The following is a 15,565-nucleotide window of genomic DNA, read 5'->3' as shown; positions in this document are numbered from 1 at the left end:
TGCAGGGGAACCCAACGCATGGTCTGGCCTCCGGGGCCCAGATGTTCTCAGCGCTGGTGGCATGGCCACCCCTACTGCTGGCTCCATGCCCTTCTTCCCTGGCTCCATCGCCCTCTGCCTCCTCCAGGAAGGACGCTGGTCATGGGCTTCAGGCCCACCCACAACCCAGGGTGGCCTCATCTCCAGATCCTTCGCTTGACTGTATCTGCAAACACCCCTTCCCAACAAGGTTCCTTCCCCAGGTTCGGGGGCAGGATATGGACACATCCTTTGGGGGGTGCCCCAGTGCCCCCCACGATGACTGTGCTCTCCAGCAGCTCAGTCCACCCCAGACTGTCCTGTGCTGTGTGAGGGGTGGGCGTGGAGGGAAGTCCTCCATCGAGGGCTGCAGGGATGACCTCAGAGGCTCAGCTCGGCTACTGAGTCCTGCAGTCGTTCTGAGCCCCAGCTTCACAGTAGGGGCGCTGACGGGGCAACACTTTTCTCGGGAGGGAAACGCGTGGGCAGATCCCAGACCACTCTGGAGACTGCAGACCTAGACAGACAGGAAGCAGGGTCATGAAGCCTTGTGCAAAAAGCAGCGGTGAACCATGCCAGTGAGTGCCCCCTCCCCCGGGTCCCCCAGGACATCCCCTCTCAGGACTCCTCACGTGGACCGCACACTTGCCTCCCACTGCCCTTGGCCCCCAGCATCCCGTTCCCAAAAGGCCGCAAATTTTACTACCACGTCACTATGCCCACCCTCCCCAGCCCGAGGTCTGAGCTGAGGGCAGTAAGGTGGGCAGGTGTGTCTGGCTTCAGTGGAATTCAAAGTCACCAGTCCCCGGCCAGCGGGGTGGGGGCAGAATCCTCCGTGACAAGCCGCCCTGGCCTCCTGGGGGCAGAAGGCCAGCGTGGGCAGCCCTGCAGGGCAAGGAGAGGCCCCCTGGCCCCTCCAGAGCTTAGCAGCCAGCGCAGGGCTAAGGCTGCAGACGGCGGCGTCAGAGGCCCCCCCGTTTCTGGCTCCTTGTAACTACGGGCCCAGTCCAGCACACCTCCAGCAGGGTCTCTGGGATGACAGTACCTCCTGGAAGGCGGGGTGGGGGGCGTTGGGCAGAGCGGTGCCCAAACGGGCCACTGGCCACAGGATGTCCTAACGACACACCAATGGGACATCCAAACACTGCTTTACCGGGCCCTGTCTCACGGACGCTGGTGATGCGGATGCCTCACCATGCGCTGGGGAAGGCAAGCTGTCCAGCTCAGGGCGCCATGGGGAGGGGCGCCTGTGGGTGGGGGGTGAGGGCAGGGTGTGATGGGGCTGAGTCGGGAGGAGGAGCAGCCACCCCACCAGGCAGAGAGGCCATGAATCACACCCCTGTGGCCCCCGACTCAGGCGGGGTCAGCGGGAGACGGCAGACCTTTCGAAGTAGCCTGAAGCCCAGCGCCCATGGGCCCCAGTAGCCGGGGCACCTGGCCAGCTGGCTGTCAGGGCTCCTGCTAAGAAAGCACTGGGTGGGCTCCCAGCCAAGGCAGTGGGCGGGCGGGGGGGGTGATGCAGACAGGGCTTGCCCCCAGCGGGACTCAGCACAGCCCCACCAGTGCCCATCCGTGGCTGGCAGGCTGCCAGGAAGCAGCTCAGAGCAGAAACACCGTGGGGTGCCAGCTGGCCTGGGTGTGGCCCCGTCTGGGGCGCGGACAGGTGACTCACCCTATTGCCAGGAGGCTGTGAGGGCTGGGGCAGGTGACTGTGGGACCCAGGGGAGCACAGAGCCCGCGGCGAGGGGGTGGGGCCGGGGGGGCCTCATACCTTAGCCCTGCCAGCTCCCCGCTCCCACGGCCTCCAAACGCCAGGACTCTCCCAGCAAGGGCTGCCCTCAGTCTCCCCAGTGTTTCACCACTCAGCCCACCCCCCACTGTCCCCCAAAGGGAGCCGCAGCCCGGCCTCTGGGGTGCAGGAGGCCTGTGCGAGGCGGGGTCCCATCGTCTCTGCCCTCAGACGCCTCCTCTGACGGGTCCAGGGCTTGAGCAGATGGTCTCCAAGACCCCCTCCACCTGTGATGTTCTGAGGTCTCCAAAGTCAATGACGCCGGAGTCAGGACCGCAGAGGATGGTTCTGGCTGGGAGGGGGAGGGGAGAGGATGGAGGGGGAGGGGCGGGGCCGGGCCTTAGAGCCTGGGAGGGGCAGCAGTGGCCAGCAGTGCAGTGGGCTCTGGGGGGTGGACAGGAGGCCCCGGGGAGGAGGGAAGGATGCTCCGCTTGTCGTTAAGCTCCTGCGGGGCGCCTGGCTTGGGGCCAGACGGGTGGTAAACACTTTATACGAGTTTATGGTTACAAGAAGCCTGTGAGCCAGGTGTGACTAGACAACAAAGGGGAAACTGAGGCAGAGAGGTCAAGCGGCTGGTTCAAGGTCACACAGCTAGCAGTGGCTGCAAAGGCCTGGTCTTGTTCCCCAGGCCGCCTCCTGGGGAGCCCCTGGAGCCTGTGCTCGGGGGTCTTCAGTCCTGCAGGGAGCCGTGCACCCCTGCCCCGTCCCCAGCCCCCCATGCACTCCACTCTCCACCCCACCCGCACCCCGATCCTGAGGCCCAGGCCCCGCCCAGAGCCCAGTCCTGTCACAGGTTTGCAAAACAGCAGCGCTGGCCCGGGGCGGGCGCTGGGTTTGGCCGCGTGGGGAGAACAAAACTGGAATTTTGGGTTGGCAGCCGGGCGGGGCAGAGCAGATCCCGCGCTGACAGCAGCCAGTTGGGCCGGGCCGGCTGCGGCTGTTATTCATCACCCGCCCAGCCCCCAGCTCGGACACCGCCCTGCCCAGGAAGACCAGAGCGGCAGCTCCCGGAGAATCCCGGGGTGTCGGGGGCCGCGTGCACAGCCCGGCCTGGCCCCTGAGCTGGCCCCTCCCAGCGCCCAGGACCCGCCCAGACTCGCCGGCTCCGCAGGCCTCTGCTCCCCGCCCCATTCGGCCGGAGCTGGCCCCCGGCCCCTGCTGGTGGCGTGGATGGAGGGGCACAGCCGCCCCCGGGTCCTGCGCGGCCTCGGGGACCGGGTCCCTCGTCACGTGCTCCAGTCGTCCAACCAGGACCCCCGCGAGGGGCTTGGGGCATGGCCTCTGCCGCCCGGGTCCCTTCGCAGGACGTCCCCCTCGAGGGCGGACAGCCACTCTGTGGCCCCTGGGACTCTCCAGGCGCGATGACCTGGGACGACAGGGCTGTGGGCACCCACACCTAGGGTGGCATAAGGTCACACCAGGACTCAAGTCCAGGGTCTGTCCAGTCCTACTCTGGTCCCCCGAGCGCAGCAGGGGTCCAGAACCCTGCGAGGGGCCACCACAGAGTTCATTCGTTCAGATCCTTGGGAGGACACTTCCCTAGACTGGTGTTCCCCAAGATGACTGGGAAGGACAGGCGGGCAGGGCACTCTGACTTCCTGGGGCGGGCTTCTCTCAGGAGGTGTGCAGAGAGGGTCCCTGCGTTCCCTGGAGGCTGAGAGGTGGGCTGAGGTCGTGTGCTTCCTGGGGGTACCCCCGCCAGCAGGTGGTGAGAGGAACATGAAGGTGCTGGGAGAAGCCAGCCTTTAGGAGAGCGAAGGCTGGGCCTCCATTATCCCAGAGACCTGGCTCCAGAGCGGGCAGGTGCCCTGGGTGGACACAGCAAGCGTTTACTGCAGTGTGTGCCAGCATGAGCAGTGGGGAGAGAAAGGAGTGGCTCTCAGCCCGTCCCTCAGGCTCTTACAGTGCCGGGGCTGCCAGGTAGGTGCCAGGTACACGGGCCCTGGAGGGGGCACTGAATCCACTCGTTTGGGGGAATTCCTTGGCAAACAGGGCTGATGAGCTGACAGGTGGCAGGAGGCGGGTGTGGAGCGACTCGTCCCTCCTGCTTCAGGCCCCTCGGTGGCCTCTCAACCCTCTTAGAACAGAATCCAAGCCCCAGACAGAGGCCCAGAGAGGCCGGCAGGATCCCATGCTGGAGGCCCCCGGGCTCGTCGTCATCTTAGTCTCTCAGCTGTGTCTGACTCTGCGACCCCGTGGTATTCTCTGGGTGAGAATACTGGAGTGGATAGCCATTCCCTTCTCCAGGACATCTTCCTGACCCAGGAATAGAACTTGGGTCTCCTGCATTGTAGGCAGATTCCTTACCATCTGAGCTAAAGTGCTATTAATAACTGCACTCGTGCATTGAGGGTGTTTGAAATATGGCCGGTATGTCTGAGGCATCAAATTTTTTTTTTACTTCATTTAGTATTTTTTAATTAAAAACACGGAGTAGGCAATGGCACCCCACTCCAGTACTCTTGCCTGGAAAATCCCATGGATGGAGGAGCCCGGTAGGCTGCAGTCCATGGGGTTGAAGCGAGTCGGACACAACTGAGCGACTTCACTTTCACGTATTGGAGAAGGAAATGGCAACCCACTCCAGTGCTCTTGCCTGAAGAATCCCAGGGACGGGGGAGCCTGGTGGGCTGCCGTCTCTGGGGTTGCACAGAGTCGGACATGACTGAAGTGACTTAGCAGCAATTAAAAACATTTTAATTGAAATATAGTTGATTTACAATGTTGTGTTAGTTTTGGATGTTCAGCAAAGTGATTCAGCTATACATATGTGTGTATATATACACATGCTTTTTCAGATTCTTTTCCCGTATAGATTATCACAGAATATTGAATATCTAGCAGAATAGACCTAGATCCGTGCTATACATCTAGCACAGACTATCCAGTGCCCTGTGTTAGACAGTGCTTGCTTGTTACTTATCTATTTGATGTACAGTAGTATCAGTTCAGTCCTGTCTGGTTCTTTGCAACCCCATGGACTGCAGCACGCCAGGCCTCCCTGTCCGTCACCAACTCCTGGAGTTTACTCAGACTCATGTCCATCAAGTTGGTGATGCCATCCAACCATCTCATCCTCTGTCATCCCCTTCTCCTCCTGCCTTCAATCTTTCCCAGCATCAGGGTCTTTTCCAATGAGTCACTTCTTCGCATCAGGTGGCCAAAGTATTGGAGCCTCAGCTTCAGCATCAGTCCTTCCAATGAACACCTAGGACTGATCTCCTTTAGGATGATCTGGTTGGATCTCCATGCAGTCCAAGGGACTCTCAAGAGTCTTCTCCAACACCACAGTTCAAAAGCATCAGTTCTTCGGCACTCAGCTTTCTTTATGGTCCAGCTCTCACATCCATACATGACTACTGGGAAAAACATAGCTTTGACTAGACAGACCATTGTCGTCAAAGTGTTGCCTCTCCTTTTTAATATGCTGTCTAGGTTGGTCATAGCTTTTCTTCCAAGGAGCAAGCGCCTTTTAATTTCTTGGTTGCAGTCACCATCTGCAGTGATTTTGGAGCCCAAGAAAATAAAGTCTGTCACTATTTCCATTGTTTCCGCATCTATTTGCCATGAAATGATGGGACTTAGACTGCCTGATGAACTATGGAATGAGGTTCATGACATTGTACAGGAGACAGGGATCAAAGACCATTCACATGGAAAAGAAATGCAAAAAAGCAAAATGGCTGTCTGGGGAGGCCTTACAGATAGCTGTGAAAAGAAGAGAAGCAAAAAGCAAAGGAGAAAAGGAAAGATATAAGCATCTGAATGCAGAGTTCCAAAAAATAGCAAGGAGAGATAAAAAAGCCTTCCTCAGCGATCAATGCAAAGAAATAGAGAAAAACAACAGAATGGGAAAGACTAGAGATCTCTTCAAGAAAATCAGAGATACCAAGGGAACATTTCATGCAAAGATGGGCTCGATAAAGGACAGAAATGGTATGGACCTAACAGAAGCAGAAGATATTAAGAAGAGATGGCAAGAATACACAGAAGAACTGTGCAAAAAGGATCTTCATGACCCAGATAATCACTATGGTGTGATCACTGACCTAGAGCCAGACATCCTGGAATGTGAAGTCAAGTGGGCCTTAGGAAGCATCACTATGAACAAAGCTAGTGGAGGTGATGGAATTCCAGTTGAGCTATTTCAAATCCTGAAAGATGATGCTGTGAAAGTGCTGCACTCAATATGCCAGCAAATTTGGAAAACTCAGCAGTGGCCACAGGACTGAAAAAGGTCAGTTTTCATTCCAATCCCAAAGAAGGGCAATGCCAAAGAATGCTCAAACTACCGCACAATTGCACTCATCTCACACGCTAGTAAAGTAATGCTCACAATTCTCCAAGCCAGGCTTCAGCAATATGTGAACCGTGAACTTCCTGATGTTCAAGCTGGTTTTAGAAAAAGTAGAGGAACCAGAGATCAAATTGCCAACATCCGGTGGATCATGGAAAAAGCAAGAGAGTTCCAGAAAAACATCTATTTCTGCTTTATTGACTATGCCAAAGCCTTTGACTGTATGGATCACAATAAACTGTGGAAAATTATGAAAGAGATGGGAATACCAGACCACCTGACCTGCCTCTTGAGAAATTTGTATGCAGGTCAGGAAGCAACAGTTAGAACTGGACATGGAACAACAGACTGGTTCCAAATAGGAAAAGGAGTACGTCAAGGCTGTATATTGTCACCCTGTTTATTTAACTTCTATGCAGAGCACATCATGAGAAACGCTGGACTGGAGGAAGCACAAGCTGGAATCAAGATTGCCGGGATAAATATCAATAACCTCAGATATGCAGATGACACCACCCTTATGGCAGAAAGTGAAGAGGAACTAAAAAGCCTCTTGATGAAGGTGAAAGTGGAGAGTGAAAAAGTTGGCTTAAAGGTCAACATTCAGAAAACGAAGATCATGGCATCCGGTCCCATCACTTCATGGGAAATAGATGGGGAAACAGTGGAAACAGTGTCAGACTTTATTTTGGGGGGCTCTGAAATCACTGCAGATGGTGATTGCAGCCATGAAATTAAGAGACGCTTACTCCTTGGAAGGAAAGTTATGACCAATCTAGATAGCATATTTAAAAGCAGAGAGATTACTTTGCCAACAAAGGTTCGTCTAGTCAAGGCTATGGTTTTTCCTGTGGTCATGTATGGATGTAACAGTTGGACTGTGAAGAAGGCTGAGCGCTGAAGAATTGTTGCTTTTGAACTGTGGTGTTGGAGAAAACTCTTGAGAGTCCCTTGGACTGCAAGGAGATCCAACCAGTCCATTCTGAAGGAGATCAGCCCTGGGATTTCTTTGGAAGGAATGATGCTAAAGCTGAAACTCCAGTACTTTGGCCACCTCATGCGAAGAGTTGACTCACTGGAAAAGACTCTGATGCTGGGAGGGATTGGGGGCAGGAGGAGAAGGGGACGACAGAGGATGAGATGGCTGAATGGCATCACTGACTCGATGGATGTGAGTCTGGGTGAACTCCGGGAGTTGGTGATGGACAGGGAAGCCTGGTGTGCTGCGATTCATGGGGTTGCAAAGAGTCGGACACGACTGAGCGACTGATCTCATCTGATCTGAAGCCTGCTTTTTCGTCTCTTCTTTCACTTTCACCAAGAGGCTCTTTAGTTCTTCTTCACTTTCTGCCATAAGGGTGGTGTCATCTGCATATCTGTTATTGATATTTCTCCCAGAAATCTGGATTCCAGCTTGTGCATGATGTACTCTGCATAGAAGTTAAATAAACAGGGTGACAATGTATAGCCTTGATTTCCCAATTTTAAACCAGTCTGTTGCTCCATGTCAGGTTCTAACTGCTGCTCTTGACCTACCTACAGATTTCTCAGGAGGCAGGTCAGGTGTCTGGCATTCCCATCTCTTGAATTTTCCACAGTTTGTTGTGATCCACACAGTCAAAGGCTTTGGCATAGTCAATAAAGCAGAAGTAGATGTTTTTCTGGAACTTTCTTGCCTTTTCCAGTGGATGATCCAATGGATGTTGGCAATTTGATCTCTGGTTCCTCTGCCTTTTCTAAAACCAGCTTGAACATCAGGAAGTTCACGGTTCATGTATTGCTGAAGCCTGGCTTGGAGAATTTTGAGCATTACTTTGCTAGCGTGTGAGATGAATACAGTCGTGCGGTAGTTTGAGCATTCTTTGGCATTGCCTTTCTTTGGGATTGGAATGAAAACTGACCTTTTCCAGTCCTGTGGCCACTGCTGAGTTTTCCAAATTTGCTGGCATATTGAGTGCAGCACTTTCACAGCATCATCTTTCAGGATTTGAAATAGCTCAACTGGAATTCCATCACCTCCACTAGCTTTGTTCGTAGTGATGCTTTCTGAGGCCCACTTGACTTCACATTCCAGGATGTCTGGCTCTAGGTCAGTGATCACACCATCATGATTATCTGGGTCATGAAGATCTTTTTTGTACAGTTCTTCTGTGTATTCTCACCACCTCTTCTTAATATCTTCTGCTTCTGTTAGGTCCATACCATTTCTGTCCTTTATCGAGCCCATCTTTGCATGAATGTTCCCTTGGTATCTCTAATTTTCTTGAAGAGATCTCTAGTCTTTCCCATCTGTTGTTTTCCTCTGTTTCTTTGCACTGATCACTGAGGAAGGCTTTCTTATCTCTCCTTGCTACTCTTTGGAATCTGCATTCAAAGGGAGACCCACAGGTACAGGAGTGTGCATGTCCGTTAGGCCAGGTTCTTGTGTTACCCGCCTCTCGTTGTGCTGTAGCTGGCACAGTCAGCACGGACACAGGGCACTCCCGTCACCACACGGAGCCCTGCGGGACCCCGCCTGCCTGCGCCCACCCGTGCGCACCTCCCCCACACACCCCGAGGCCACCCTGGTCTGTGGGTCCTGAGGACATGCCAGGTTTGCGGCCTTTACACCCATGGTTCACACGGCTGAGACGGACCGCCTGAGCACTGGCCTCTGACCCTCCCAGACCGCCTGTAGCCTTTTAGCCCTGGGATGGCTCACAGGACAGCCTGAGTGAGGGGCACACGGAGCAACGGCCGTGCAAAAACATGGAATGGGCACTGGGCACCAGGAGAGTGGGCAGGGCTGGGAGGCAAGAGAGCGAGAAGGGAGGCTGCTGAGAGGCTGGGGAGGGCAGCGGGATCCCCCAGGGAAGGTTCTGTGGCTCCCGAGTTGGGGAGCCACTGGGGAGCCCACGAGCTGACCAGGGACTCAGCTGGAACATCTGGGCAGGTGAAACGGGAAGCCCACAGCTGCCTGCAGCGGAGGGCAGGTGCGGGCGGACAAGGCAGGCGCTGAGGACTGAGCTGCACGTGGCGGGCCATGCCTCCCAGCTCAGGGGTCCACCTGGGAAGCCGCCAGTTCTGGCTCCATCTGGGGTTTGGGTGGAGGTGGCCCCCTCACCTGGGGGACTGAAAACAGGAGCCCCAGGGGCCTGCTCTCAGCCTCCACCCGGGCCAGGGCTCCTGCCTGGATCGGCTGCCGCTGCCTCCCGCGCCTCCAGGGGGTGAGCTGGATGCAGGGGAACTTGGTCTCTTTGAGCATCGTGTCCTAGGACAGGGCCCGCCAAGCGGGCGGTCCTCACGGACACCGTCAAATGAAGGAGCCCGTCGTCCACTTCTCGGTCACAAAGCTGTGAACCTTGAGCATTGAGAATGGTGGACTCGGGGTCACAGCGGCCTGCAGGGCAGGGGCAGAGGGTGAGACCCTCGTTCGTACTTGTCATGGCGACATCTTTGAGGATGAAATCGACTCTCGTTTCCGAATCAAGTCAGGGTTAAGTTCTTCCAAGATGCTTTCTCCTTAGACCGCCCCACACCCTCAGGACTCGTCACCCACACTCACTAAGGTATCTTCACCATCTACAGGCATGCTGTCCAGAGCATGCTCATCTCAGGGGCCCTCATGACCTCTGCTCTCTCATTGGGGACTGTGACCCTCTCAGCCCGTTTCTGACGCAGGGCCCCATGGGGCAGGGCTGGGGCAGGTGGAGAAGGGAGGTGATGGATGGCAAGAGTCTTCCAGCCAGAATACACCTCACCGTGGTCCCAGACTTGCTGCATGAGCCCGCTTCCTTTCTTCTTCTTTTTAAAACTTTTGTTTCTTTACTTGGCTGCGTGGACTCTTAGTTGTGGCTCACAGGATCTCCAGCTGTGGCATGCAGACTCTCCGTTGAAGCTTGTGGGATCTAGTTCCCTGGTCAGGGATCAAACCCGGGGCCCCCTCCTTGGGAGCTCAGAGTCTTGCTCCCTGGGCCACCAGGGAAGCCCTAGTCCCCTCCCTTTCTTTCTCCCAGGTGGAAGTCTGACTGGGTTCAGGTCTCCACTGCACCACTGACTTCATGCTTCTCAGTGTGTTTCCTCATCGGCAAAGCCATATCTCCTGCAGGTTCTGGGGGGTTCTGGGGAGATAAAATCGTGTCTGCAGCATGGACGGGCCCCTGGCACCAGCCCACCCTCCATCCACATCCACAGCCACACTCCCTTTCTCCTTGGTGTTGGAGGTAGGAGAGACGACGTAACTGATCCGGGTGTTAGGGTGACAGTGGGCTTGGGAGCTGCCAAGTCTACCTCCTCACTTCACAGATTTGGTGGGGGAGGACAGAAGAGGGGGCCAGTCCAGCGTCATGCGGCGAACTAGGGAGGCAGCTGGAGCTGGGTCCCCGGAGGCCTGGCTTTCATGCCATGTGATGGAACAGATGCTGTTAAAAGGCTGGTCCACGGAAGGCTTTCAGCGGCTGCTTGTCACGGGGACATCTCAAAGAGGCCGTCCAGCACCGTCCCCAGGTGCCCCAGGGCTGGGTCCAGGCTGCCTGTGCTCAGGCGGCTTACCAGCCTGGTGACCTTGCCAAGCCGCTTTGCTCATCTGAAAAAGAAAGATGATGGCGCTGGTACTCAGCTCATAGGAAGATCATAAGGATTCAAACCAGGCTGTCCATGAAGGGCCCAGACCTTGCTGATTGGTGGGAGCACAGTGAATACTCACCGTGGCTTTCAGTATATCACAATAATAAAAGCAAAATCATAGAGAAGCATCTAGAAAAACTTCACATCTGGAAGCGATTCTAAAGATAATCGGTTTTGACCTCCAGGGCTAAGTATGGCCCTCGATTCTAAAGATAATCGGTTTTGACCTCCAGGGGCTAAGTATGGCCCTCGATTCTAAAGATAATCGGTTTTGACCTCCAGGGATAAGTATGGCCCTCTGTAGCGATACGGGTACTTCCGTCACCCCCTTCAGGGCCCTTCTGCATCCTCCCGGTAGCAAAACTCTCATCATTCAAAGATGTAATTGGCATTTATTACGGCCAGCACATTGGGTTGTAGGCGGTCCAGGTGTGTGATACAATGGACTCGGGTTGTTATGTGTGGTCATGTGTACTTTACAGGACGATGGGGCGCTTCTGGCATCGGTGTGTCCTGAACTTTAAGGCCAATTTTATAGGGCTTTTACAAGGAGGCTGGTCGTGTGGAGGGGAGAGCCAGGCTTGATGGGAACGGAGGCCTTGCCATGTATTAACTGGAGACCAGGGGCAGTCTACCTGCTCTCTGGGTCAGGGAACTGCAGAAGGTGGGCCCAATGATGGCCAGCCCCGACAGAGGCTAGAAGTGGGGTCTTACAGCTGGAAGCGATGGTCGAAGTCTGCAGGGGGTGCACTTGGCTATCTATGACCTGTCGTTGGTCACATCTCTGGCTTACTTGATGCTAAGTTCTTAGGGACCTAACCCTCAATTATCAAACTGTTTCTATTGAAACCATGATGTGCTTTACGATATTCTGCTCTGCACGTGGCTCCCAGGAATGCATTATGGAGAACAGCTGGGCTGCTGCTTGTAACACCCACGTCTCAAGCAGCCAGAGAGTGACCATCACGTGGGCCCTAAGACCGTCCTCAGGCTTATCCATTCCTCCTCACAGCATCCCTGACAAGCGCAGCTTCTGAGAGTCCCCTCTACAGGGCAGAAGGGCAAACTGAAAGGGAAGGACATGAGCTGTGAGTGCCAGCTACAAAGGAGAACAGAGGTGACTGCTGGAGGAGCCCCTGGGCCGCACTACAGCTCAGCACTGGGTGTCCGGCGTGTCAGGAAGGGCACGACTGTGCTCAGGGTCTTTTGCTTAACAGGGAAAGGCAGGGCGCGCTGCCTTTAGAAAGATTTCCATCAACATAAGTTTAAAATATTCAGTTCCTGTTACACACCAGGTCCCCTGGTGCCAGCGACCTCTGGGCCTGAAGACAAGGCTACAGGAACAAAGCCTCATTAGACGTGTCCCCAGGGAGTGTGGGTGAGCACGCGCAACTTCCCAGGGTAATAAATCCACCACTGGGTACTTTGAAAAGGCCAGGCATCCTTCCAGTTTGTCTGTAAGGATCTGGGCAGGATTCGAGTTACTTCATGTTACCTTAATTTGCCTTAAGTTAGCCAGTCTCCATTCATCCGCTAAAACCGACTTTTATTGAGCCCCTAAGACGGCCAGGAGCCCATTTTAGGATTTGAGTCCGGAGTTTCAGAGACACCCACTGCTCACCAGGTGTTGCCCTGGGGAGCCCATGCCCGGGACGGGGGTGGGGGTGCTCCCCTATGGTTTTGCATCTCACGTCTCGCCCTGGGTGGGCTTCGGGCCCACACCCCTTCCCTTCAGATCGGAAGGTGTCTTAGCCCCGAGCCTTTGGACAGGGCGGTGCTCCTGCGTCAGCCTGGGAGCCCCCATCCACAGGGTTGGTCTCTGCCCTGACCCCTGGACGGAGGGAGACGGGCATCGGGCTGTGCGGGGCGCTCCGTGGAGAAGGACTCTTTTCCTGGAGAGAAGTCTCCCGCGGCCTGAGCTGAGCGCAAGCTTTACTCCTGAGCGCGCAGGACGGGGCCAGAGGGCGGCTCCCGGGAGGCGGCCTCCCTCGGCAGGTCGCGGCGAGAGGGACGGGGACAAAGGGAGAGAAAGGAGGAAGCCGCCACGGTCCACGTTCGGGACTGGAAGCCCTGCCCCCGAGAGCGCCCGGCCCGGCGCTGCGCCCGGGGCTCCTGCGGAGCGGCCGCGGCGGGGAGGGGGCGGCGCGGGGCGGGGCGGTATATCCAGTCTGGCGGAGGGCGGGCCCGCCAGTGCCGGGCCGGGACGGCGGGTGGAGGCGCCGGGAGCAGCCCAGAGCCGTCGCGCGCGCGGACCGTCGCTCTATGGGCACAGGGAGCCGCTGAGCGCGAGAAGAGCCCGCTTCCGCCGCCGCCCGCACCTCGCGCCGCTCGGCTCGCTCTCCAGGCCCGCGCCCCGCGCCCCGCGCCCGCGCCGCCATGAACCACTCGCCGCTCAAGACCGCCTTGGCCTACGAATGCTTCCAGGACCAGGACAACTCGACGCTGGCTCTGCCGTCCGACCAGAAGATGAAGACCGGCACGTCGGGCCGGCAGCGCGTGCAGGAACAGGTGATGATGACCGTCAAGCGGCAGAAGTCCAAGTCTTCCCAGTCGTCCACCCTGAGTCACTCCAACCGAGGTGAGGGCCGGATGCCCGCGTGGCCGTTCGCCCTTCCCCGACGCGCCTCCCAGGTGGCAGGGCGAGGGGCGCGCGCGTCCCCATCTGGCGGCGCGGGGCAGGGTCCGCGCGGAGGGCCCCAGCGGGTGCGCCCTGCCTCCTGGTCCACCGTGGAGCCGCGGCCCTGACCGCTCAGTGGCGGACAGTCAGGGCCGACCTCGGGTCCCGGGGTTCTCTTCCCCAGCCGGCTCCAGGGGTCTCTCCCCAGCCCGATCCTGCCCAGCTGCCCGTGGTCGAGCGCCCCTCACCCTTCCCACCCCAACGTTCACGGACTTAGCTGTGGGGTCCCGGTCCGGGGCGGAGGGGCCGCCCAGTGCCTGGCTGGGATGGACTGGGAGTCACGGAGCCCGCCGAGAACTCGGGAGGGGCTCGCACTCCGGGAACCGGGCACAGGAGGCAGGCGCCCTCTGATGGCGCCGGCGCGGGAGCCTCACACCCGGAGGAGGCAGTGTGGTTCCCAGGTGGCCCCAGGGCAGCGCGGACCGTGGGGTTGAGCCCGGGGAGGGGTCCAGGACGCCCTCGAGGCTGAGAGCAGCCCCCTCTCCCTCAGAACTCGCCTGCCCACTCAGCCGGTGTAGAAGTGTGCCTCTTAGAGGCCAGAGGCAATTTGCTTGGAGGCCAGAACCGCCCCTACCCCTGGCTGGGCCCTGGTGCTGGGCACTCCTTGATCTAGGCATGGGCCTGGCCAGCCCCTCCCTGCCGCGCTGAGGTCCCCCAGCTGTCAGGGAAGGGCAGGAGAAAGGGGCAGGACCCCTGAAACTCAAGGAGGAAGGTCTGTTACCTGACAGTCGCCTCAGTGGAAGTTCTAGACCAAAGACTCATACAAAGCATTTCCCAGTGAGAATTACATGTAAGTCAGCGGGTACCTTCTACTTAATTATTTAGTTAAGTTTGTGAAAGTCCGGTCAGTCGTGTACAGCTCTTTGGGATCCCATGGACGGTAGCCCGCCAGGCTCCACTGTCCATGGAATTCTCCAGGCAATAATACTGGAGTCGGTTGCCATTTCTTTCTCCAGGGGATCTTCCCAACCCAGGGACTGAACACGGGCCTTCTGTATTGCAAGCAGATTCTTTACTGTCTGAGCCATCAGGGAAGCCCAGTAGTTTAAGGCTAATGAGGAAGCTGCAGACTGTAAACCAATACAGGTCAACCAAGGTTTATTTATTGAAAAAAAAAAAAAGAGGTATATTTTTCAAGTCAGGAGCTCATGAGAGAGTGGGGTAGACGAGAGTAGTAAAGAGGAGGAGACAAAGGGGACGGACCCCCGCCCGTGGTCCACATGCACACAGGTATGCACACACACACACATACCAGCTCTCTCTCTCTCACACACACACACACACACACACACACACACACACACGGCAGCTCACGATTTCTACCTCCATGCCTCCTTCTCTCTCCTGAGTGGCCCCAGGTACAGCTGAGGGCGAGAAGATGGCTGGCAGAGGACTGCTCTGCGCCCAAGCCCGCACGGCTGTGGCTCTGTGCCCCTGCCCTGGCTCCTCTCCCGCCAGGCTCCCACTCAAAGTCGCAGCTTTCCGGAGTGCTTGCCACCTTCCTGTTTGCTTGGGGCCTCGGCGGCTGCTTCCAGCCTTTTTTGGAAGTAGGACTGGAAAACAAGTGTCCCCTTTCTGGGCGCAGCGCAGTCGCTGCTCAAGCCGGCTTCCTCTCTCCCTGGGACGGGGCTCGCCGGTCCCTCCTCGCCCGCTCCTCCCTGGCCTGCGCTGGGGGCTGCAGCTCTGTAGAAGACAGCCAGGCGAGGTGCCCGATGCCCCCTCCCAGCCCCAACGGGGTGCCGGCTGGGCGCCCCAGCCTCCCTCTCTGTGGCGACGTCCACCCCTCCCCTTCCCATGCCTCCACCCCGAGGTCCTCTGGGGGCGTCAGCAGGTGTGCGTGGACTCTGCCGATAGCCCACGCATCCCTCTCCGAGGGCTGACCCTGTAGGCGTGTCCCTTTTACCCTTGGCTTGGACCAGTTTCCCCAGCGGGCGCTGTAACTGGGCGAGGCCATCAGGCCACCTGGAGCTGGTGTTTCTGGTTTGTCTGGCTTTGTCTTCCGAGGGATCCCCTCCTTCTGGCAAGCACCGCCCAGGCGCCCCCTGTGTGCTCCGCGACCACCTCTGCCGGCTCTGGTCTCATTGTCCCGTTGGTTTCGTTTGACGCATGTGCTCTGGTTCCCAGGACGGGTGACGGGGTCCCTGGGGGGACCACATGCCAGGCCGTCCCCCTCCGCCCC

The 15,565-nt window shown here is 57.3% G+C and overlaps 1 protein-coding gene across 1 annotated transcript in view; it reads left to right on the top strand.

Annotated features, from left to right (window-relative positions):
- Window positions 1-12,898: 12,898 nt before the first annotated feature.
- The window catches only part of PKP1 (plakophilin 1), a 38,039-nt gene continuing 35,372 nt past the window's right edge, over window positions 12,899-15,565 (top strand). Inside the window, exon 1 of the mRNA XM_086343096.1 lies at window positions 12,899-13,287. Within this exon, the coding sequence (XP_086199222.1) occupies window positions 13,086-13,287 (202 nt within the window). The 5' untranslated portion in view covers window positions 12,899-13,085. The remainder of the gene's footprint in view (window positions 13,288-15,565) is intronic.

Source organism: Bos grunniens, chromosome 16 (assembly GCF_055505025.1).
Source record: "Bos grunniens cultivar Pamir isolate PY7600 chromosome 16, Bosgru_T2T1.0, whole genome shotgun sequence".
Classification (NCBI taxonomy): domain Eukaryota; kingdom Metazoa; phylum Chordata; class Mammalia; order Artiodactyla; family Bovidae; genus Bos; species Bos grunniens.
The sequence above is the reverse complement of the archived record's forward strand: the minus strand, read 5'-3'. Positions and strand labels throughout refer to the sequence as shown.